Source organism: Salvelinus fontinalis, chromosome 35 (genome assembly GCF_029448725.1).
Source record: "Salvelinus fontinalis isolate EN_2023a chromosome 35, ASM2944872v1, whole genome shotgun sequence".
NCBI classification, from domain to species: Eukaryota; Metazoa; Chordata; class Actinopteri; order Salmoniformes; family Salmonidae; genus Salvelinus; species Salvelinus fontinalis.
This window is the reverse complement of record NC_074699.1, coordinates 15,647,128-15,671,819: the sequence shown is the minus strand read 5'-3', so window position 1 is coordinate 15,671,819 and position 24,692 is coordinate 15,647,128. Positions and strand designations below refer to the sequence as shown.

Sequence of the window (24,692 nt, the reverse complement as noted above, 5' to 3'; positions counted from 1 at the left end):
GAGGTAAACCTAGGTAATGGGTGATGATGAGAGAGATATAGTCTCTAGAAACATCATTTAAACCAGGTGATGTCATCGCATATGTGGGTGGTGGAAATGAGAGGTTGGATATATAGTGAGCAGGGCTAGAGGCTCTACAGTGAAATAAGCCAATAAACACTAACCAGAACAGCAATGGACAAGGCATATTTACATTAAGGAGAGGCATTCTTAATCGAGTGATCATAAGGGTCCAGTGAGTAGAGGTTGGTTGGGGGCACGGCGATCCAGACAGCTGGCCGGGTAGCTGGCTATCGGTAGCAAGATAACATAGGATGGAGGTCTGTTTTTATTTTATTTATTTTTTATTATTTTTTTGTCACCTCGTTCGTTTCCGTCGGTAGATTAGTGGGGTTCCGTGTGGTAGAGGGGATCGATCCAATTGGCAAAATAGATATAGTGACCCAGGAAAAAAGAAAAAAAAAAATTGTCCTGTATATTTATTTAGATAGCAGCTAATAATTAGCAGATGGGTATTCAGAAACGTCGCAATGGAAAAGCCTGTTGAAACTTAGGCTTAATACAACAATAAAGTTTTAAGCATTTGTTATCCGCATCCGCCAAGTTTTACTAACTTCAACCCTGAAAGCTAGAGAGCAAACTAGCTACAGTGTGTTGATCATGAATTATATATGGTGTGTGTTGTTGTGTTTTGTGGTTTTTGAAAGAGGGCTGATAGAGCCTGTTGTGCGACAGCAGTTAATAAGGTGAGGCGATGGGGGAGGGGTAAATTATATGTTCAAAGAAGCGACCTGGTTCTGTATTACACCTACTCTTCCTGTATTTAGTATCCACAGTAGCAGCCAGCACACTCATTCGTCTCTGTGCTCATTCACATCAAAGATCTAGCATGACAAGATCCTTATTCAATCCCTCCCACAAAGATCAAGGTTGAAGGGAATTGCTCTTTGGAGATATGACACTTTTTCAGTGTTTCGCCTATGTTCAGTACTCTGGTAATTGTATACTGTACTCTGGTAATTGTATACTGTACATTCCTAATGATCTCACCCATTGGCCTAAAGTAGTCAGTGGACATCAATTTAAATGCTGTGATCAGCCAATATCCCTCCATTGTCCAGTGACTTCCTCTCTACACCATCGGCCCTTAAAACCCCATCAACGCGGAGTGAGGCTTTTCAAATCAAATCCAATTTTATTGGTCACACATACACATGGTTAGCAGATGCTAATGCGAGTGTAGCGAAATGCTTGTGCTTCTAGTTCCGACCGTGCAGTAATATCTAACAAGTAATCTAACAATTTCACAACAACTACCTTATACACACAAGTGTAAAGGAATGAATAAGAATATATCCATATAAATATATGGATGAGCGATGGCCGAACGGCATAGGCAAGATGCAGTAGATGGTATAGAGTACAGTATATACATATGAGATGAGTAATGTAGGGTATGTAAACATTATATAAAGTGGCATTGTTTAAAGTGACTAGTGATACATTTATTACATCCAATTTTTTATTTTATTAAAGTGATTAGAGATTTGAGTCAGTATGTTGGCAGCAGCCACTCAATGTTAGTGATGGCTGTTTAACAGTCTGATGGCATTGAGATAGAAGCTGTTTTTCAGTCTCTCGGTCCCAGCTTTGATGCACCTGTACTGACCTTGCCTTCTGGATGATAGCGGGGTAAACAGGCAGTTGCTCGGGTGGTTGTTGTCCTCGATGATCTTTTTGGCCTTCCTGTGACATCGGGGGTGTAGGTGTCCTGGGGGGCAGGTAGTTTGCCCCCGGTGATGCGCTGTGCAGACCTCACTACCCTCTGGAGAGCCTTATGGTTGTGGGCGGAGCAGTTGCTGAACCAGGCGGTGATACAGCCCGACAGGATGCTCTCGATTGTGCATCTGTAAAAGTTTGTGAGTATTTTTGGGTGACAAGCCAAATTTCTTCAGCCTCCTGAGGTTGAAGAGGCGCTGCTGCATCTTCACAACGCTGTCTGTGTGGGTGGACCATTTCAGTTTGTCCGTGATGTGTACGGCGAGGAACTTTCCACCTTCTCCACTACTGTCCCTTTGATGTGGATGGGGGGATGCTCCCTCTGCTGTTTACTGAAGTCCATGATCATCTCCTTTGTTTTGTTGACGTTCAGTGTGAGGTTACTTTCCTGACACCACACTCCGAGGGCCCTCACCTCCTCCCTGTAGGCCGTCTCTTCGTTTGGGTAATCAAGCCTCTACCAATGTAGTGTCATCTGCAAACTTGATGATTGAGTTGAAGGCGTACATGGCCACGCAGTCATGGGTGAACAGGGAGTACAGGAGAGGACTGAGAACGCACCCTTGTGGGGCCCCAGTGTTGAGGATCAGCGGGGGGAGATGTTGTTTCCTACCCTCACCACCTGGGGCAGCCCGTCAGAAAGTCCAGGACCCAGTTGCACAGGGCGGGGTCAAGACCCAGGGTCTCGAGCTTAATGACGAGTTTGGAGAGTAATATGGTGTTAAATGCTGAGCTGTAATCGATGAACAGCATTCTTAAATGGGTATTCCACTTGTCCAGATGGGTTAGGGCAGTGTGTAGTGTGATTGTGATTGCATTGTCTGTGGACCTATTGGGGCGGTAAGCAAATTGGAGTGGGTGTAGGGTGTCAGGTAGGGTGGAGGTGATATGATCCTTGACTAGTCTCACAAAGCACTTCATGATGACGGAAGTAAACTCTATAAAATGTTTATGCATGCATAACCTCCACAATCTGTTTAGGTTATGGAATCATGTTTCTAAATAGCCAGCCATCCTTATCTTTCCCGGATTAACCAGCCCCAAGCTTTACAGCATGTTCAGATTTGTCTAGAGCAACAGCCAGGGCTGGGGATAGACAAGACCTGTCTTGTGTTGTGCCTGTGTTTTTGTTTTCCTGGAATGTGGTGATGGGACCTCCCGTCTTCAGGAGAGCTACATTAAGCTTCCGGCATGATGGTGTCTGTGACTCTACCCCTCCTCTCTACACTCTTGAGTATTGAGATGAAATGGCACCCCTGCAACACTGCACACAGACAGGACCCACGCTGTCTCAATTGCAGGGCTCCAGGCTCACGGGGGTTTCAGCAAACTGTGTGGGGCCCGAGGCACTCTCAACCAGTTCTCAAAGCTGTTGTGATGTCACTGTGGAGTGTCATGCAGAAACTGTTGAAAGTCTCTCATTACCTTCTGAAAGGGTGGGGTCAGTGGGATGAAAAAAAATCCCTCACACATGCTACCTGACTCCACATTCAAGGGCTAAAAGGATTTTATGCTGGTAGTAGGTGCTAAAATATTTCCATACCCTGTCTGTGTTTCCTTCCTTGTGCTTCATCACCTGTAGAGAGATGGCGCACCGATGCTCATTCACCTTTTTGACAGTCTCCTGACTCCTCTCTTTCTTTGCGTAAGGTGAAAAGTTACTTGTGCATAGTATTGCCTGGGTAAGCAAATACTAGGGCAAGGATAGCATGCTGATAAGTGTCCCTGGAGGAATGGCTAGCAGCCCAGCACTTAGCCTGGAGCAAGCTAACCACACCTGAGACTCCTGCCTGTCTTTACCTTAATTGTTATTGTTGACACAGAATGTGGGTCGTTCAGCTAACTGCCCCACTGAACTATCCCTCTGACTGTGCTGATGAATGAGTAACTTAAAACAACTGAGGGTGAGGACTAGCTTAAAAATTTCAGTTGGCACACTGTATTTTTACTTTGCAAGCTTTGATACTGAAATACATGCACAATCACAGTTCTCGTAGTTCAAGTGAACATTTTTTGTTGGATTAGGATACACTGATCATTTACAGGGGTTGAATAAAGTTCAACAAGATACCGCTGCCTCCTTACAGCCAAGCTGGGCGCATGCAAATGGGATAAGGAAGGTGTGTTATCAGGCTCCATCTAAACAGGTATTTCAGGTTGAGACAGGCTTTAGGGTACAATGGAGGCTCATTGTGTACTGGAGCGAGCAAACCAGGTCTTTTTTCAACAGCTGTTGACAAGATAGACAGAGAAGGATTGTTTGCATTCAGATTAAAGGAAGTCCTTAGTGATATATTACCAAGGTTTTTCAGTAGAGGTTTTCAATGTTATTGTTTGCGTTGGTGACACTCAACAAATGGGTTTGGGGTATTTCAATAATGTGTGCCCAGTATTTCTAATTGCTAATGTCTTTCAGCTGGAGGTCGACCGATTAATCGGAATGGCCGATTTAATTAGGGCCGATTTCAAGTTTTCATAACAATCGGAAATCGGTATTTTTGGAATCGGTATTTCGGGATTTTTTATATATATTTTTTTACACCTTTATTTAACTAGGCAAGTCAGTTAAGAACAAATTCTTATTTTCAATGACGGCCTAGGAACAGTGGGTTAACTGCCTTGTCCAGGGGCAGAACGACAGATTTTTACCTTGTCAGCTCGGGGATTGAATCTTGCAACCTTACGGTTAACTAGTCCAACGCTCTAACTATCTGATTACATTGCACTCAACGAGGAGCCTGCCTGTTACTCGAATGCAGTAAGAAGCCAAGGTAAGTTGCTAGCTAGCATTAAACTTATCTTATAAAAAACTGTCAATCATATTCACTAGTTAACTACACGTTGTTGATGATATTACTAGTTTATCTAGCGTGTCCTGCGTTGCATATAATCGATGCGGTGGCATCCGCGAAAAAGGACTGTCGTTGCTCCAACGTGTACCTAACCATAAACATCAATGCCTTTCTTAAAATCAATACACAAGTATATATTTTTAAACCTGTATATTTAGTTAATATTGCCTGCTAACATGAATTTCTTTTAACTAGGAAAAATGGTGTCACTTCTCTTGCAACAGAGTCAGGGTATATGCAGCAGTTTGGGCCGCCTGGCTCGTTGCGAACTGTGTGAAGACTATTTCTTCCTAACAAAGACAGCCAACTTCGCCAAATGGGGGATGATTTAACAAAAGTGCATTTGCGAAAAAAGCACAATCGTTGCACGACTGTACCTAACCATAAACATCAATGCCTTTCTTAAAATCAATACACAGAAGTATATATTTTTAAACTTGCATATTTAGCTAAAAGAAATCCAGGTTAGCAGGCAATATTAACCAGGTGAAATTGTGTTACTTCTCTTGCGTTCATTGCAGTTTGGGCCACCTGGCTTGTTGCAAACTAATTTGCCAGAATTTTACGTAATTATGACATAACATTGAAGGTTGTGCAATGTAACAGGAATATTTAGACTTATGGATGCCACCCGTTAGATAAAATACGGAACGGTTCCGTATTTCACTGAAAGAATAAACGTTTTGTTTTCGAGATGATAGTTTCCGGATTCGACCATATTAATGACCTAAGGCTCATATTTCTGTGTGTTATTATGTTATAATTAAGTCTATGATTTGATAGAGCAGTCTGACAGTGATGGTAGGCACCAGCAGGCTCGTAAGCATTCATTCAAACAGCACTTTCGTGCGTTTTGCCAGCAGCTCGTTGCTGTGCTTCAAGCATTGCTCTGTTTATGACTTCAAGCCTATCAGCTCCCGAGATTAGGCTGGTGTAACCGATGTGAAATGGCTAGCTAGTTAGCGGAGTGCGTGCTAATAGCGCTTCAAACGTCACTTGCTCTGAGACTTGGAGTAGTTGTTCCCCTTGCTCTGCATGGGTAACGCTGCTTCGAGGGTGGCTGTTGTCGATGTGTTCCTGGTTCGAGCCCAGGTAGGAGCAAGGAGAGGGACGGAAGCTACACTGGCAATACTAAAGTGCCTATAAGAACATCCAATAGTCAAAGGTATATGAAATACAAATCGTATAGAGAGAAATAGTCCTATAATAACTACAACCTAAAACTTCTTACCTGGAAATATTGAAGACTCATGTTAAAAGGAACCACCAGCTTTCAGATGTTCTCATGTTCTGAGCAAGGAACTTAAACGTTAGCTTTCTTACATGGCACATATTGCACTTTTATTTTCCTCTCCAACACTTTGTTTTTGCATTATTTAAACCAAATTGAACACGTTTCATTATTTATTTGAGGCTAAATAGATTTTTTTTTATGTATTATATTAAGTTAAAATAAGTGTTCATTCAGTATTGTTGTAATTATCATTATTACAAATAAAGAAAATAAATTGGCCGATTTTAATCGGTATCGGCTTTTTTTGGTCCTCCATAATCGGTATCGGTATTGGCGTTGAAAAATCATAATCGGTCGACCTCTACTTTCAGCTATTTAGATTATTTGGCACAGTAAAAGGAATCACCTAAAACAGTCATTTATGTCATGTATCACTCCAAATCTGGACATAACAACATTGACTTTGTCAGCTGCTATTAATAATATAAACATACACTACCAGTCAAAAGTTTTATAACGGCCTCCCGGGTGGTGCAGTGGTCTAGGGCACTGCATCGCAGTGCTAAATGCGCCACCAGAGTCTCTGGGTTCGCGCCCAGGCTCTGTCGCAGCCGGCCGGGACCGGGAGGTCCGTGGGGCGACGCACAATTGGCATAGCGTCGTCCGGGTTAGGGAGGGTTTGGCCGGTAGGGATATCCTTGTCTCATCACGCTCCAGCGACTCCTGTGGCGGGACGGGCGCAGTACGCGCTAACCAAGGGTGCCAGGTACACGGTGTTTCCTCCGACACATTGGTGCGGCTGGCTTCCGGGTTGGAGGCGCGCTGTGTTAAGAAGCAGTGCGGCTTGGTTGGGTTGTGCTTCGGAGGACGCATGGCTTTCGGCCTTCGTCTCTCCCGAGCCCGTACGGGAGTTGTAGTGATGAGACAAGATAGTAATTACTAGCGATTGGATACCACGAAAATTGGGGAGAAAATGGGATAAAAATCTAATAAAAATAAAAAAAGTTTTATAACACCTACTCATTCAAGGGTTGTTCTTTATTTTGACTATTTTCTACATTGTAAAATAATAGTGAAGACATCAGACCTATGAAATAACACATATGGAATCATGTAGTAACCAAACAAGTGTTAAACAAATCAAAATAGATTTTATATTTGAGATTCTTCAAATAGCCAACCTTTGCCTTGATGACAGCTTTGCACACTCTTTGCATTCTCTCAACCAGCTTCACCTGGAATGCTTTTCCAACAGTCTTAGAGGAGTTCCCACATATGTTGAGCACTTGTTGGCTGCTTTTCCTTCACTCTGCGGTCCAACTCATTCCAAACCATCTCAATTTGGTTGAGATCGGGATTGTGGAGGCCAGGTCATCTGATGCAGCACTCCATCACTCTCCTTCTTGGTCAAATAGCCCTTACACAGCCTGGAGGTGTGTTGGATCATTGTCCTGTTGAAAAACAAATAATAGTCCCACTAAGCCCAAACCAGATGGGATGGCATATCGATGCAGAATGCTGTGGTAGCCATGCTGGGGAAATGTGCCTTGAATTCTAAATAAATCACTGACAGAGTCACCAGCAAAGCACCCCCACATCATAACACCTCCTCCTCCATGCTTTACGGTGGGAAATACACATGTGGAAATCATCCGTTCACCCACACCGCGTCTCACAGACACGGCGGTTGGAACCAAAAATCTCACATTTTGACTCCAGACCAAAGGACAAATTTCCACCGGTCTAATGTCCATTGCTCGTGTTTCTTGGCCCAAGCTACTCTCTTCTTCTTATTGGTGTCCTTTAGTAGTGGGTTCTTTGCAGCAATTTGACCATGAAGGCCTGATTCACAGTCTCCTCTTTACAGTTGCTGTTGAGATGTGTCTGTTACTTGAACTCTGAAGTATTTATTTGGGCTGCAATTTGTGAGGCTGGTAACTCTTATGAACTTACCCTCTGTAGCAGAGGTAACTCTGGGTCTTCCATTCCTGTGGCGGTCCTCAGCAGAGCCAATTTGATCATAGAGCTTGTTGGTTTTTGCGACGGCTCTTGAATAAACTTTTAAAGTTCTTGAAATTTTCCGTATTGACTGACTTTCATGTCTTACAGTAATGATGGACTGTCGTTTCTCTTTGCTTATTTGAGCTTCTCTTGCCATAATATGGACTTGGTCTTTTACCAAATAGGGCTATATTCTGTATACCTCCCCTACCTTGTCACAACACAACTTATTGTCTCAAACACATTAAGAAGGAAAGAAATTCCACAAGTTATTTTTTAAGAAGGCACAGCTGTTAATTGAAATGCATTTCAGGTGACCACATGAAGCTGGTTGAGAGATCAAGGCAAAGGGTGGCTATTTGAAGAATCTCAAATATAAAATATATTTTGATTTGTTTAACATGTTATTGGTTACTACATGATTCCATGAGTTATTTCATAGTTTTGATGTCTTCACTATTATTCTACAATGTAGAAAATAGTAAAAATAAAGAAAAACCCTTGAATGAGTAGGTGTTCAAAAACTTTTGACCGGTAGTGTACATGGTGAAAGTACAGTTTAATCTGGACTTTAAACCGTTCCAATACCCATAGACACAACGGTTGCAAAGCGTCTGAAACTTTCCGATACATTTCCGGAATTGTTCTGGAAATTTTCCATGGGAAGTTAAACCCTGGAATTTGGGGAATTTTGCTTAAATTCATCTAAAACATTAGCTTATAACAGTGAGTCTTTTTATGGTATACACATAAGGCAATTCTAGGTCTTGTGGCATATTTTGGTTAAACTATCCATAATTCAATGGAATTGCAACCCTCTGCATGCACAGTGCATTCTTCCATCACATGTACAGCTGATTCTCAAGATCTTGCACACTAATGGAATGCTATTGAGCCCACACTACTACACTGTCTGAGCCAAGGACTACTTGCTTTCCTGTAAGTTTTGATTACAATACTGGGTGGGGTGAATATATTTGATATGACATACATTATATTTTGTTAACTAGTAAATAGTAGCCTAGGAGTCTCTCCAAGAAATGGCCATGTCAGTCTGGATTATGTATTTTGGGAGAGAGTGGTAAGCAGCCTGAAACTCCTGAAACCTATAGCAGTAGCCATTGCACGGATTGAAGGAGACAATGCCATCCTGTCTGATGTTCAGACTCTGCTTGCAGATAGATGTAAGAGAAGAAATCCGTACTGCCCTGCCCACTTCACTGTTGCTCCAAGCAGAGGAAACTGCAGTTCTGAAATATATCAAAAAGCGTGAAGACTTCTGCCTGAAGCCCATACACGTCGCAGCGTACATGTTGGACCCCAAGTATGCTGGCAAGAGCATCCTGTCAGGTGCAGAGATCAACAAACCCTATGGATCATCACTACCATGTCTCGCCACCTTGGCCTGGATGAGGGAAAGGTGCTTGGCAGTCTGGCGAAGTACACTTCCAAGCCATGGCTTTGGGATGGAGATGCAATATGGCAGTCGTGCCAACATCAGCCACCTGGTGGAAGGGACTTTGTGGATCTGAGGCTATTTCCCCTGTTGCCTCCATCATCCTCCAAATCCCACCAACATCAGCCGCCTCAAAGCGCAATTGGTCCTTGTTTGGGAACACACACACCAAAGCACGCAACAGGCTGACCAATACAAGGGTTGAAGAATTGGTGTCCATCCGGGCAAATTTGAGGTTTTTTGAGCCTGACAACGAGCCATCCTCAACAAGGTTGGAAAGTGACAGTGAAGATGAGGCCTCAGAGTCTGATGTTCAAGAGGTGGACATTGAGGAGATCCAGGGAGAAGACATGGAAACCTGAAAGGAAGACAACCAAAGCTTTAGTTTCTAGACTATCATTTTACAGATCTTTGTTGAAAGCTTTTTTTGGGAGATGCGATGGATCATTGGGGATCATTCAATATTCCCTTTCTTTTGTTGTTCAGTGAAATCATCCCATTTGAAGAGTCAACTCATTTAATTAAAGTTCAATTTGTAACTAAATTGTTTTTTAAATTTATATTGGAAGGATTTAATCGTTTGCAATTATGTCTACCTATAAGGTAAAAGGTTTATGTTTCTGTCTCCATATGATATTGTAAATATATCCAATGCAAAAAACATCTACATTTAAATGGTATTAATATTAATTTCCGTATATTCCCGTTAATTCCCATATATTCCCGTTAATTCCAAAGGGAAGTTTCCACCTCTGAATATTCCCCAAAATGTGCAATCCTCACAGACACAGGGGATTAATTGTACAATTATGGGTTAGGCTTGACTTTGAAATGGTGCATTGCAGATGTATTCTGAGTCATCAGATGTTACTTATACTGCTACTAAAGATATTAGCTCTAGCTAATCATTTGAGTCTATGGTAAAATGCTGTTTTGCCTGGGATTCACAATTCACATGCGTAAGAGGGCTAAATGAATTGCTGTTTTATTATTATTTATTTTTTGCATAAACAATATTTTGTACTTGGATCATTATTTTCATGCTTCTGTGTAGCATTGCCATTATATATTAACATTGTAGTTCAATTGTATATTAACATTGTAGTTCAGTCACATTTCAGAATTTAAGATGAGTATGCTGCCACCTGCCGGACACATCTGGAAATCCAACATGACACTAAATCGCTGGGCTGCGCCTGCGTACGTTTTGACGTCTACAGTTTCCGGAAGTGGATCGTTCAGTCCCGTGGGTCAGAGTAAAAAACGATAGCACAAACAAATATACGTATTTCTTTAATTTCAACATCACAAATGTCAGGGGGGACCAGTTTAGAGAACGCGAATCCCTTGATTTTTCAACGAACAGGCGAGAGACTTCAGACCGCAAATGACGAGGACGAAGATGTTGCTGATCCCATCGACGACAGAGAAATATTTGATATCCTTTCTGTGTAGCTATCTTAAGGATACGTTAAGGATACATCCCTTGAGCTTTCAATGTCATACTAATTAACTTTGCATATGATGCTTAATTCTTTAATAAGAAAGCTTATTTCTCAACATTGTGTTATCAGATTTCACCTTAACCCACGCTACATCTCATCAGATCCATTAATGATCCTGAACACCCACTGTCCCTCGAGGAGTTGAATGTCGTGGAACAAGTGCGAGTGCGCGTGAGTTAAACTTCTTTCACAACTTTTTCCCCAGTTAGATGTTCGACACACAGACACACTTGTGTAGCTACTAAGGACAGCAGATAGTCCATACTGTGTTAGCCTAATATAACCATCAACTTTATTTTTCTTTACAGGTAGATGACCAAGAGAACACAGTGGGGGTGGAGTTCACTCCCACTATACCCCACTGCAGCATGGCAACTCTCATAGGCCTGTCCATCAAAGTCAAACTGCTGCGGTCCCTGCCAGAAAGGTTTAAGGTGGGTGAAATAAATGAAGTCTGCTTCCTGGTGAGCTGTGAGAGGAGAACAAGCTTTAATATGATTTAATTGTCTGGACATTTAACATTAGCATAGTGGGTCATGTCCGTCTATGCCTAATCATATCTCTGCAGATTGATGTGCACATCACTCCTGGGACGCATGCCTCAGAAGATGCAGGTAAAGTGACATGCCTCTGAAGTAACTCAACATTGAGGCTGAGACCGACGATCACACCTTCAAGACGACTGTTGTAGACTGCCCTTTTTGAGATGCCCTTAATATCAATTCCACAGTAACAGTGATACTGAGACTATGCATTTTCACTTTAAAATGTATGTTAAACAAAATCCTACAAAGTTAAGCAAATCATGCAACTCTATGCACAAGGACTACTTTTAACAATTTCCACAGAAATGTTTACAAAAACACATTTACTTGAACAACAGTGCAGAAGCAAATTTTGTTAACAGAATGACAGTGTGCTTCTTTTTGCTGTCATTCTTTTACGGAACTTTGCATCTGCACTGTTCTTGAAGTAAATGTGTTTTTGTGGAAATTGTTCAAAGTAGTCCTTGTGTGTAGAGTTGTATGTGTTGTTTAACTTTGCAAATATTGGGATTTGTTTTACATATACTACCGTTCAAAAGTTTGGGGCCACTTAAAAATGTCCTATTTTATTTTATTTGTACATTAAAATAACATCAAATTAATCAGAAATATAGTAGACATTGTTAATGTTGTAAATTACTATTGGAGCTGCAAAGGGCTGATTTTATTATTCATATTTTTTTCAATTTCGTGGTATCCAATTGGTAGTAACAGTCTTGTCTCATCGCTGCAACTCCCGTACGGACTCTGGAGAGGTGAAGGTCTAGAGCTGTGCGTCCTCTGAAACACAACCCCGACGCACTGCTTCTTGACGGTGCCCACTTAACCCTGAAACCAGCCCCACCAATGTGTCGGAGGAAACACCGTACGCCTGGCGACTGACGCTGGGCCAATTGTGCGCCGCCCCATGGGTCTCCCGGTCGTGACCGGCTGCAACAGAGCCTGGACTCAAACCCAGAATCTCTAGTGGCACAGCCAGCACTGCAGTGCCTTAGACCAATCGGGAGGGCTAAAAATTGCTTAATGGAATATCTACATAGGCGTACAGAGGCCCATTATCAGCAACCATCACTCCTGTGTTCCAATGGCATGTTGTGTTAGCTAATCCAAGTTTATCATTTTAAAAGGCTAATTGATCATTAGAAAACCCTTTTGCAATTATGTTAGCCCAGCTGAAAACTGTTGTCCTGATTTTAAAGAAGCAAGAGAACTGGCCTTCTTTAGACTAGTTGAGTATCTGGAGCATCAGCATTTGTGGGTTTGATTACAGGCTCAAAATGGCCAGAAACAAATAACTTTCTTCTGAAACTCGTCAGTCTATTCTTGTTCTGAGAAATTAAGGCTTTTCCATGTGAAAAATTGCCAAGTTCTCGTACAACGCTGTGTACTACTGCCTTCACAGAACAGAGCAAACTGGCCCTAACCAGAATAGAAAGAGGAGTGGGAGGCTCTGGTGTACAACTGAGCAAGAGGACAAGTACATTAGAGTGTCTAGTTTGAGAAACAGAATCTTCACAAGTCCTCAACTGGCAGCTTCATTAAGTAGTACACGCAAAACACCAGTCTCAACGTCAACAGTGAAGACGACTCTGGGATGCTGGCCTTCTAGGCAGAGTTGCAAAGAAAAATACATATCTCAGACTGGCCAATAAAAGATTAAGATGGGCAAAAGAAACCAGACACTGGACAGGGGAAGATTAGAAAAAAGTGTTATGGGCAGAGAAATCTCCGGAGAGCTCCCGGGTGGCGCAGTGGTCTTAGACACTGCATGTCAGTGCAAGAGGCGTCACTGCAGTCCCTGGTTCGAATCCAGGCTGCATCACATCCGGCTGTGATTGGAAGTCCCATAGGGCAGTGCACAGTTGGCCGGCGTGTAAATAAGAATTTGGTTATAACTGACTTGCCTAGTTAAATAAAAAAAACTTTTTTGAGCTGTTTGGTTGACAAAGAACAGACGCATTTGTGAGATGCAGAAAAAAGATTCTGGAGGAGTGCTTGACGCCATCAAGCATTCCATATCCTGTGGACGGCGCTTAATTGGAGCCAATTTCCTCCTACAACAGGACAATGACCCAAAGCACAGCTCCACAAACTGCAAGAACTATTTAGGGAAGAAGCAGTCAGCTGGTATTCTGTCTATAATGAAGTGGCCAGCACAGTCACCAGATCTCAACCCTTTTGAGCTGTTGTGGGAGCATCTGGCCGTATGGTACGTAAGAAGTGCCCATCAAGCCAATCCAACTTGTGGGACATGCTTCAGGAAGCATGGGGTGAAATCTCTTCAGATTACCTCAACAAATTGACAACTATAATGCCAAAGGTCTGCAAGGCTGTAATTGCTGCAAATGAAGGAATCTTTGATGAAAGCAAAGTTTGAAGGACACAATTATTTCAATTAAAAATCATTATTTATAACCTTGTCAACGTCTTGACTATTTCCTATTCATTTTGCAACTCATTTCATGTATGTTTTCATAGAAAACAAGGGCATTGCTAAGTGACCCCAAACTTTTGAACGGTAGTGTATATCTTAAAGTGAAGTATCTGAATGTCAGCATCACCCAGTTACTGTGGAATTGTCCCTAACTAAACCCTTTGTTTTTGCTTTGTTCCAGTCAATAAACAGCTGGCAGACAAAGAGAGAGTGGCCGCTGCACTCGAGAACTCCCAGCTTCTGGAGGTGGTCAACCAGTGTCTGATATCCAATGCAAGGACAGGCTGACCTCTCCTGATGGATCAATTGAAAATTCTCCTTAGTCCAGGACTAGGCTTAATGTTTCTCTCCTGACATGCTAACTGGACTGGTTGTTCAGTTTATGTTGAGTAAATGGCAAATGTATCACGTATGCTGCCATTGTATTATTTTAATCTAACAGAATTCCAATGTATTTCTGCTATAGGCAGAAATAACTATACTGTGTGTTTCGTATGTCTTCACTATATTCCTGACATCTTCAGTTTAACAGTATTATAGAGAAGCATTGTATCCTTTATTATACAAGTAAAGCAATAAAATACAGGGTCATATCTTATGTTATTGAAAATATACCTGATATTAATGGCATTTGCAAAGAGAACCAAGAAAATGCATATGTCTCTTATAAATGAAGCAATCTCAACGTACACAATGACATGAAAGCCCAAAGACTGGGGAAGTGGCCCTGACACTGACTGAATAAGAAAGGCATTAGTTTATAACATATGTCTTGGGGAGAAATTATATATAGTATAATACTTGTGCCATTGGATTTCCATCAGATGCCTTATTTCATATTTGTCAAAAATACAATAAAATAGTGTACAATCTGTGAAATAGCATTTGATTTGTTGCGTTTTTTCTCACTTATCTTTAATGTGGTTGTAAATAAATTCTATGACTTGATCAACAACAACAACAACAAATTTAGACAAATTAATGGTTTAATTATAATAATTTTGTCATTAGATTTTTCTGTACTTATTTTACTATGGCAGTGAAAGAAGTATTATTTTCAAATTCTCTTTAGGGAGCTCCTGAGATCTTCATTGCATACATACGTAATAAGCTGTTCTCACGGGATCAAATGCTACATTCCTTCCTATCAAAACAGATAGCAGAGTGGCGCAGCGGAAGCGTGCTGGGCCCATAACCCAGAGGTCGATGGATCGAAACCATCCTCTGCTATGTTTTTTACATCTAGGTATTTCAGCAGGGGAAAAAAACACTAATTAAAATATATAATGTAAAAAGCGTTTATGCAATACCTACATACAGTTATGATGAGACATAATAAAACGAGAGCTTTGTTTACAAAGAATGTGTTAAAATGTTGTTTATAAGCAATACTATAACTTATATAATACATAAACTATGGCTAATAGATGGTTGTGTTAGACCACATTAATATTGCGTCATGCAGAAGGGCAAGTGCAAATTTGATGTGCTCACTACCACACTCTCATGGACAATGGATAAAATAATAGGTCATTTTTTTTGAGCAGTTCTAGAACTTCCATTACACATTGAGAGCCTGTGTCTGTTAGCAAGAAGACTCCAGATCAACTGAGGCTCCTTTTCGTACCCGTAGTCAGTAAAAGGTTAGCCTAATTTTAATAAAAATTCGAACTAAAAGTATGTGTGAGCACCAGCCGGTGAAAGCATTGTCTTTCTAGCAGTTTGAAAAGAACGTGTGAGTGATTATTCCATCCATGTGGGGGCATTTGTCACTGCCTGTTAGAGAAAGATGAGTAGAAAATATTGATTATCCTGAAGCCAGATGAATACACCCGACAGCCAATCACAGACCTTAGAAAAGTATGACTAATTATTATGGGGTTTGTGTACGGAGTTATAGCCGAAATAGCTCAGTTGGGAGAGCGTTAGACTGAAGATCTAAAGGTCCCTGGTTCGATCCCGGGTTTCGGCAGGCATTATTTTTTTAGACTGTTCTGATTTAGGCCAGAAAACGGAGTTTTCAAGGTTTGAAAATCTGGTGTAGAGATATTTTAGGAAGATTCTCGTTTGGACAGAAGACCATCCTCAACTCCTCCATCCTTGCTCCGTGACCCAACCTGGTCTCAGAGCATTTCATATTAATCTGTACGTATATCAAAGATACACCATTTAGTATATGTTACGTTTCATATTGTATGTATTATTTGTGGATGTCTATCATCCCTTTCATATGATATGTTACGAATTTCATAAATGTAACGAATTAGCTAAATGTAAAAATGTTAAGATTTCGCAAAACGTATGATGTTACTAATTCAATTTGTCTTGCACAAATGACTACACATTTATTTTGGGATCCAACACTGTATAAAAGTAATTTGCCTGATGACGCGTGATGACGCGTGAGTGGAGAAGGAGCTGCCCGGTGTTCACTAGCACACGGTGCTGCGCGGTGAAACACCGCTTCCCATTCATTTTCAATGGAAAGAAAGCGGAAAGAAAGCGGTGAGAGGCGGAGAAGGCGGGGGACCTTCGGGCGGTGCGAAGGTGGCGTGGGAGGCGGTGAAAAATATGAACTTTTTCCAACTTTATGCAAATCACTAGCGGTGTCCGCTGGACGATGACCAATCATATCGAGTGGTTCCCATGACGAATTTGACTCCACGTGACCCAAGGCTGGAGACTTTCCTCAGCAAAGATGGCTGACAAAAACACTAGGTAGGAAGCAAATGTAAGTGATTAAAACGTTATAACGAATCATGCAAAAATGTACAGTTGTCAGGAATATGTCAGTTAATGTGGAGACAAACGATTATGCATATTTTTTTTTATCATAAATTTTAATTTACGAAATTCACAATTTAGCAAGCTTGCTGACTAGCTAACATTAGCCAGCTAGCTGGCTAGTTTTATGGGTGTTGAGACATGAGTATGAAATTGTAATGCAGTTTTTTAAATGTTTTAGGGACTCCTGAAACAACCAGAAAACCAGGCTGTCGTCTTGGGAAACAGTTGATATAAAGAATCTAGCTAGCTAAAGCATTTACTGGAAATTTAATGTACAATTTTGTATGCTTGCCTTGCTGATATTTGCCATGCAATGCAGATAGATGAAATAACGCAGCTAGCTATGTTCTTGCTTATTGTGCAGTGGAGGATAAAAAAATACCTGTATGCCTATGGATGTGTAGCTAGTTATGTAGCTGATCTGTGTATGGACCATAAAACATTTGGTATACATATTAGTTCAGAACCTAGCTATGAACCTGAGCTATCATAGCCAGTTGAATCAACTTCAAAGCAGTCTGAATGACATTAATGAAGCCTATGGATTACCAAAGTCTAATGGTTTTAAATGACTGTTTTGTATTGTCTGGAAACTCACTTGTAGAATTCGCTTGCAGTAGGTCTCTTAAAAAAGAGAAGCCGTGCAAGGTTATTAAACAGAGGTGCCTAGTTATGCAACCTAACCCTGGCCCTGATATGCAATGTCTCCAAACCCCCTTTGATTTTAAATCAAGATCTGGTTTTGGTATTTTTTTTGGTTGTCAAAAATTGTTGGGGCTATGATTTGGGCTAAATCAACTGATGCTGATGTAATTGTGTTTTCTGAAACCTGGCTCAGCAAGTCTGTTTTTGATAAGGATATTTGTATAAGTGGTTACAATGTTTATCATACTGATCGAGTTAAGAAATGTGTGGCTATATATGTGGCTATATATGTAAAAACTAAATTCCCTGTAAGTGTTGCAAAGTCTGAAACTATTTGTAAACAGTTGGAATTTCTTGCTTTGAATATTGAGGTTTCAAAGGGTCTCTCTATAACTGTGATTGGCTGTTATAGACCCCCCTCTGCTCTCAGTGATGCATTTTCTTCTCTGATGAACCTTACTTCACTTCTTTACAGTGAAATGATCTTGATTGGTGATCTCAGCTGGTGTTGGTTAAAGTCGGTGTCTGATGATTTAAAAATGTTTTGTAATTCTATGAATCTTACCAAGTTGATTAACTCACCCACTCGCACAAATCTTAAATGCCCAGAAAAATCTACCCTGATTGATTTGATATTGACAAATGTTCCACGGAAATATTCTGTGGTTGGTGTTTTTTGTAATGATTTAAGTGACCATTGTGCTGTTGTTGCTGTTAGAAATAGTAAGGTTCCTAAGACAAACCCATGTTTTTTTCATAAGAGAAATTTGAAGTGTTTTAATGAGCAGGCTTTCTTTCATGATTTGTTTTATTTTGACTGGAGTGAGATTGAGCTTATCCCTGATGTGGAAACTGCCTGGATAATTTTTCATGATGCTTTTCCCCAAATAGTAAACAAACATGCCCCATTCCGCAGGTTCAGGGTTAAAGGGCGGGATAATCCATGGTTTTCTTCTGAGCTGTCTTGTATTATTCACAACCGTAATCTAGCCTGGGCTAAAGCAAGGAAATCATGTTCCGATGCTGATTGTCTTATTTTTAGGCAGTTACGAAACAAGTGTTCTTTTCTTCTCAGGAAGGCCAAGTCTGAATATTTGATGTCTGTTACCACTGATATCCTGAATGACCCTAGAAAGTTTTGTAAGGCTATTAAGTCTATGTCTGGTAACAGTAATGTTAATTAATTATCATCATGTGTATTGAAGGACTTTCTTGCTGTATATGACAAAACTGAAATACTGAATTGTTTCAATGAGCACTTTGTATAATCTGGTAGGCTGTTTGATTCAGTGTCTTCTGTCTCAACCCTGTGTGGATGAAACAGTGAGAGCTGGTCAAACTTTTAGCTTTTTGGCATTCTCAGTGCAGGTGGTACATAAAGCCCTAAAATCCTTAGATCAGAGAAAGCGTGCAGGTCCTGATCTTTTGTATCCCTGCTTTTTAAATCTGGCAGCTGATTTCATAGCTGAACCACTTACATATCTGTTCAATCTAACCCTGGAATGTAATGAAATTCCAAAGATCTGGAAATCAGCATTTGTCCTACCACTTTTAAAAGGGGGAGATCCAACTCTTTTAAATAATTATAGGCCAATCTCAAAGCTGTCACCCCTGGTGAAAATACTTGAAACCCTTGTGAGTGAACAGCTAAAATAGTTTTTATTTACTAACTCTATTTTATCAATGTATCAATCAGGCTTCAGGAAGAAGCAGAGCACAATTACAGCAGCCATTTAAATGATATCACTGAAGCCCTTGACAAAAAACAGCACTGTGTCTCACTTTTTATTGATCTCTCTAAGGCAGAGATTGTCGAGTGTAGTAGGTCTTTCAGAGCATGCAGTTGCATGGTTTGCTAACTATGTCTGATAGAACTCAGTGCACTCAATTTGATGGGCTCATGTCTGTTAAATTGTCTGTCTGTAATGGTGTGCCCCAAGGCTCTGTACTTGGTCCTCTCTTATTCACTATTTATATAAATAATTTAGACAAAAATGTCCAAAATGCGCAACTTCATTTTTATGCTGATGATACTGTTATTTACTGTTGTGCCTCGTCTCTTACAAAAGCTTTCCAGAACTTGCAAAATGCTTTTTATACTGTTCATCATACCTTGTGTCAATTGAAGCTTATCCTCAATACTGACAAAACTAAATTAATGGTGTTTTCTAAAGAAATAAATAGACCTCTGAACTTTTCACCTATTGTTACCTGTCAGGGCATTGAGATTGAGACTGTAACCTCATATAAATATATTGGAATTTTAATTGATGACGACCTCTTTTAAATCGCATATTCAACAACTTACAAAAAAATTACAGCTGAAATTGGGGTTTTATTTTAGGAATAAGGCCTGTTTTTCTTTTGAAGCCAGAAGGAGGCTGGTATCAGATACATTTATGCCTTTACTAGACTATGGGGATATTTTATATATGAATGCTTCCGCTCAGTGTTTGAGATCAATTGACACCCTTTACCATGGCACTTTGAGATTTATTATAAACTGCAAAACCCTTACACAACACTGCACTTTGTATACCAGGGTTGGCTGGCCTTCTCTAGTCACTCATAGGCTCAGTCACTGGTATACTTTTATTTGCAAAGCCATTTTGGGTTTACTACCGTTTTATTTGGGCATTTTTATTGTTCAGAAATGTGGTGGGTACTCTCTTTGTTCGCTGGACTTTATCCTGCTAACTGTTCCAAATGTCCGAACTGAATTTGGTAAAAGCGCTTTTATGTACTCTGCGCCATCGTCTTGGAATGCCTTACAAAATACTTTTAAACTGGAAGAACTTGTCCCGATTAATATTTTTAAATCACTGATGAATGATCTTGAGACTGATTCCCTGACCTGTCAATATTTTTAATTTGCTCTTTTTGATTTTGTTATACTCTTGTGAATTCTATGGTTTTTACTAGATTGTTTGTCTGTAATTTTTGTAATGACTTGGTGCTGCCTATCTTGGCCAGGACACTCTTTAAAAAGAGATTTTAAATCTCAATGAGCCCTTCCTGGTTAAATAAAGGTTTAACAATAATAATAAAAAAATGGATTGAGTAGAATAAAATAACTTTGTGCCAAAGATGCAAGTCATATATACATGTAGTTAATATCATGCATGAGATCCCCACATTGTAGGTTGTACATTTAATATAGTCACTGATCATGTACTCTACCTTGGCAAATAATGGTGCAGTTCAGGTGTGAATGTCTGAGATTATTTTTAAGTCATATCCAATACCAGGAGTATCAAATTCCAGTCCTTGAATGATGCTGTGTCTGCATGTATGTATTACAATTATACACTTCAACAGTGTTTACCAATCTTGGTCCTGGGACATCAATGGTTACACATTGTAACTATGCAAAAGACTAGAAACATGATTTAACTAGTTAAATGCTGATTTGTAATTCATACATACAGAAATATATATTTTTTTAAAACAGGACACTACATGTCCTCTGCATCATGTAAATACTCAAACCGGTTCATCTCAATATCTAAATTCCTTCATCTGCATTGATCTGATAAACACAGGATAGATGTAATATTTCATCAAATGAGACTTAACTTCAACCAGTAGAGAATGTGAAACGCTTTATTGAAAGAAGTTAATTATCCATGTGTTATAAATACATGCATTTTAAATATTATAACTAATATTATATGATAAATACAAGTTCAATCTGTACTTCAATGCACATATGTTGTGCATTATAAAAGAACATAAGGAGCAGGGAAGGCAGCATATGATTAATGAATCACAGTGCTACCCTAATATTCTCTCAGTTCATCACAATTACATAATAGTGTCTCTAGTGGTGTCTCCTAACCAGCCTTGGGCTCCCAGTCGGCCCGAAGGTTATCTTAAGAGCGGGTGAGGTGGCGATGAACCAGGGACCCTCTGCACACATCAACAACTGACACCCACGAAGCGTCGTTACCCATCGCTCCACAAAAGCCGCGGCCCTTGCAGAGCAAGGGGCAACACTACTTAGGTCTCAGAGCAAGTGACGTAACTGATTGAAATGCTACTAGCGCACACCCGCTAACTAGCTAGCCATTTCACATCCGTTACACTTAAGCCTTGCTTTTCTGTTTTTATTCTAACACTGTCAGTCATCATAAAATCAGGAGGTGAAATGCTAAACTGACCTTGGATCATTAACTCTGGGACTACTGCATTTCTATCTGTATTTCAATGTAAAGCAGCTCTTTAATAATACTTCCTGTTGACCTGACCAAGCGACCTCTCACCTCTGATCATGCTGTGCCCTCTATGTAGCCAGTTCAGATGCGGGAGGGGTTCACCAACACAGCTGATATAACCTAGAGGATTTAGGGAGAAGGGGAGAGAGGGATGAAATGAAGGAGAGACTTATTGAGAAAATATGGTAGTTAAAGAGTGTTCGACAGGAATCTGTGTGTATGGGCTCACATGGTGTCCACAATAAGTGGCTGCAGAGTACTTTCTGCTGAAAAACATGAACGGGCACACGAGGACAAACAATATACCGTAGTTATAGAAATATTGAAGTGTCTTACTATTCTTTGAAGGTGTGAGGCGCCAGTTATACACCTGAGCCTGCACAACACACTCTTCATTGGGACCTCTTCATCTGTAGGCAGGCTTTAATAGCTATCTTTATCTGAGGACAGAAAACCTCACAAGAAACAGACTTCATTATACTCAAATTACACCACACTGAATATTATCTTACTATTATCTCCGTACTCACTTCTAGGGACAGGAACTACACAAAAGTACCTGCCCTATCCAGAATAGCCTACTCATTTTGACAGTTGGGGCTGCTATCCTTTCACCCTCCTCCATGGCTGTTAGCTAGCAACCTACAAATGCATTTGGAGTTTTTTTACAGCGATAAAAACATCGGGATAGCTAGCTAACTTCATATTAGCTAGATAAGTGAATTAAATATCACCAGCTACCTATCTATACAGTTTGTAAAATTGGCTAGATAGCTAGCTAGCCAACTAGCGACCTCATTTAGCAGCTCATTTGAGTTAGCCTGCACATTGTTGTTTTTTTACATTTTCGAAATGTATTTACTTACTTGAGTAGGTTCTCCCAGCCATGTGGACAATTGGAAACAGGGCAGCAAAGTTTGTCACCAGAGCGTTTTAGAGCTTATTACTATTGAACTATTTAACGTTACCCATTTAATAACCAGACCTTCATACGAACTTGCGATGCTGAATTCTTGCCACACTCTGAACATGCCGCAAGCACGCCCACAAGCGGGTCACAGTGGGTTGCCTAAGCGGCACGCGGCAATTTACCAAACATTTCGCAAGGCTTACCACCCAGTAAACACAACGTTTTTGTCGCCATTCGATCAGAGACTATCGGTGTAAGAGACTATCGGTGTAAGAGACTATCGGTGTAACAGTATAACTTTAGTCCGTCCCCTCGCCCCGGGCCCGAACCAGGGACCCACGAAGCATCGTTACCCATCGCTCCACAAAAGCCGCGGCCCTTGCAGAGCAAGGGGAAACCCTACTTAAGTCTCAGAGCAAGTGACGTAACTGATTGAAATGCTACTAGCGCGTACCCGCTAACTAGCTAGCCATTTCTGCATGGAAGGGAATGGAAGACAATACTCATCGGTAAGAGCACTCACATTTGACTTTTGATTGATTGCAATGACTAAAACCTCACAATTTCAGATGCAGCTCCGATTTGTGAATAACAGAAATACATGTTTGGAGGCGCATTAATACATCGACATTTATATCAAATTAATAAAGAATAAAACTATATATACACTTATTTTGAGAAAGTGTTTGGTACAGAATATCCAATTATCCTTCATCAGATGTCTATAGAACCCTATAATCCTAAGGGTTTGCTCTAAATGCAAATACTAAAATATAGGCAACACAAAGATCATAGCTCATGATAGTAAAATATTGAATACGTTTCCTGAGTTATTTACAGAAGCAGTTGCATAAAATGTTACATTACATTTCCGTACCAGGCAAATACTGAGAATTCTATGGTTTACTATAGGTTATACTGTATGTCCCTGCTGCAACCTTTTTCCACTGGTAGGGTATATTTGAAAAGTTCAAACCTCATTGGAAAGGAATAGGAACAACAACCTTGGCCTCTAGTGACTCTGTGTACACTATGCAAAGAGCTCTCCAAGAACTCCTGGCAGGAGTCAGTCAGGATGACACACTTTGATGATGAAGAGGGTCTAACAAACAGCCTGTGTGCGTCACTCCATATTCACTAAACCTTATTTTCTCTCTCCTCTTCCCATAGCAAACCTATATGAAAGATGACTGCTCCTTCAAGGAAAACATCCTCCCAGACGGCTACAATATTTATGTCTCCGACAAGCATGGGACCCTCGTGAGCCTGGGTGGCAGCAGGCAGAGGCTCAAGGGGCGAGACAGATGCATTCCTGAACTGTCCCGGTTTCTGCCAAGGTTGAGCACCCTGCCCCTGGATATAACAACAGATTTGGGGTTGTCAGCCCACTCCGAGCAAGGCCCACAGTCAGGCCTAGACATAAACATTTACATTACATTTACATTTAAGTCATTTAGCAGACGCTCTTATCCAGAGCGACTTACAAATTGGTGCATTCACCTTATGATATCCAGTGGAACAACCACTTTACAATAGTGCATCTAACTCTTTTAAGGGGGGGGGGGGTTAGAAGGATTACTTTATCCTATCCTAGGTATTCCTTAAAGAGGTGGGGTTTCAGGTGTCTCCGGAAGGTGGTGATTGACTCCGCTGACCTGGCGTCGTGAGGGAGTTTGTTCCACCATTGGGGTGCCAGAGCAGCAAACAGTTTTGACTGGGCTGAGCGGGAACTGTACTTCCTCAGAGGTAGGGAGGCGAGCAGGCCAGAGGTGGATGAACGCAGTGCCCTTGTTTGGGTGTAGGGCCTGATCAGAGCCTGAATGTACGGAGGTGCCGTTCCCCTCACAGCTCCGTAGGCAAGCACCATGGTCTTGTAGCGGATGCGAGCTTCAACTGGAAGCCAGTGGAGAGAGCGGAGGAGCGGGGTGACGTGAGAGAACTTGGGAAAGTTGAACACCAGACGGGCTGCGGCGTTCTAAACACTATAGATGCCTTTAGGAAACTTTCACAGATCTCGATCCAAAGCGATCGAGAGATGAGAGACTGATGGTGCTAACATGAAACATATACTAAGAAGCTTCTACATCTACAAAGTGTCTCCAAACTCATAATTTGCACTTGGCACAGAACATTATACACCACTCCAAACATTCAGGCCCAAGAAGAAGTGGATTGAAATCAATTGTAGTATTTATTTTGTTATTATTATTTTTTTATACTTAGTAGTCATATTATTTAATGAAAATACTTGATCCATGTATTTTGAAAAACAAATATGGGGCTCTGCATGCACTTTGTCTACATGTTTGTAGATGCTTGTAAATACTTAT

The 24,692-nt window shown here is 40.8% G+C and overlaps 2 protein-coding genes, 1 long non-coding RNA gene and 1 other non-coding gene across 7 annotated transcripts; 3 read left to right on the top strand and 1 right to left on the bottom strand.

The window, feature by feature from the left end:
* Positions 1–8,300: 8,300 nt before the first annotated feature.
* On the bottom strand, positions 8,301–22,761 carry LOC129834373 (uncharacterized). Of its 2 annotated transcripts, XR_008756244.1 has the most exons (3): positions 21,789–22,761; positions 21,501–21,572; positions 8,301–9,680 (listed from the first exon to the last, which is right to left on the bottom strand). It is a non-coding gene; the product is annotated as an uncharacterized LOC129834373 (long non-coding RNA). The 2 variants fall into 2 exon arrangements; XR_008756243.1 differs by lacking the exon at positions 8,301–9,680 and having other exon boundaries at positions 20,828–21,572.
* Positions 10,520–14,690, top strand: LOC129834370 (cytosolic iron-sulfur assembly component 2B-like). 2 transcript variants are annotated; one of them, XM_055899289.1, is made up of 5 exons: positions 10,520–10,762; positions 10,921–10,998; positions 11,136–11,261; positions 11,396–11,441; positions 13,988–14,690. In XM_055899289.1, the coding sequence occupies exons 1-5, from the start codon at positions 10,634–10,636 to the stop codon at positions 14,092–14,094; spliced, it is 486 nt and encodes a 161-aa protein (XP_055755264.1). In that variant the 5' UTR covers positions 10,520–10,633; the 3' UTR covers positions 14,095–14,690. The 2 variants fall into 2 exon arrangements, with proteins under 2 accessions (XP_055755264.1, XP_055755265.1); XM_055899290.1 differs by lacking the exon at positions 11,396–11,441.
* On the top strand, positions 15,706–15,778 carry trnaf-gaa (transfer RNA phenylalanine (anticodon GAA)). Its single transcript has one exon. It is a non-coding gene; the product is annotated as a tRNA-Phe (tRNA).
* Positions 16,109–20,678, top strand: LOC129834369 (uncharacterized). 2 transcript variants are annotated; one of them, XM_055899288.1, is made up of 2 exons: positions 16,109–16,524; positions 16,772–20,678. In XM_055899288.1, exon 2 carries the CDS (start codon positions 17,373–17,375, stop codon positions 18,420–18,422), a length of 1,050 nt encoding a protein of 349 aa, XP_055755263.1. In that variant the 5' UTR covers positions 16,109–16,524; positions 16,772–17,372; the 3' UTR covers positions 18,423–20,678. The 2 variants fall into 2 exon arrangements, with proteins under 2 accessions (XP_055755263.1, XP_055755262.1); XM_055899287.1 differs by having other exon boundaries at positions 16,109–16,537.
* Positions 22,762–24,692: the final 1,931 nt, after the last annotated feature.

Coding starts and splice junctions, on each gene's coding strand:
- LOC129834370 (XM_055899289.1), top strand. CDS start 10,634: ATGTCAGGGGGGACCAGTTTAGAGAACGCGAATCCCTTGATTTTTCAA. Junction 10,763..10,920: donor ACGACAGAGAAATATTTGAT/ATCCTTTCTGTG, acceptor CCCACGCTACAT/CTCATCAGATCCATTAATGA. Junction 11,262..11,395: donor CCCTGCCAGAAAGGTTTAAG/GTGGGTGAAATA, acceptor ATATCTCTGCAG/ATTGATGTGCACATCACTCC.
- LOC129834369 (XM_055899288.1), top strand. CDS start 17,373: ATGATTTGGGCTAAATCAACTGATGCTGATGTAATTGTGTTTTCTGAA.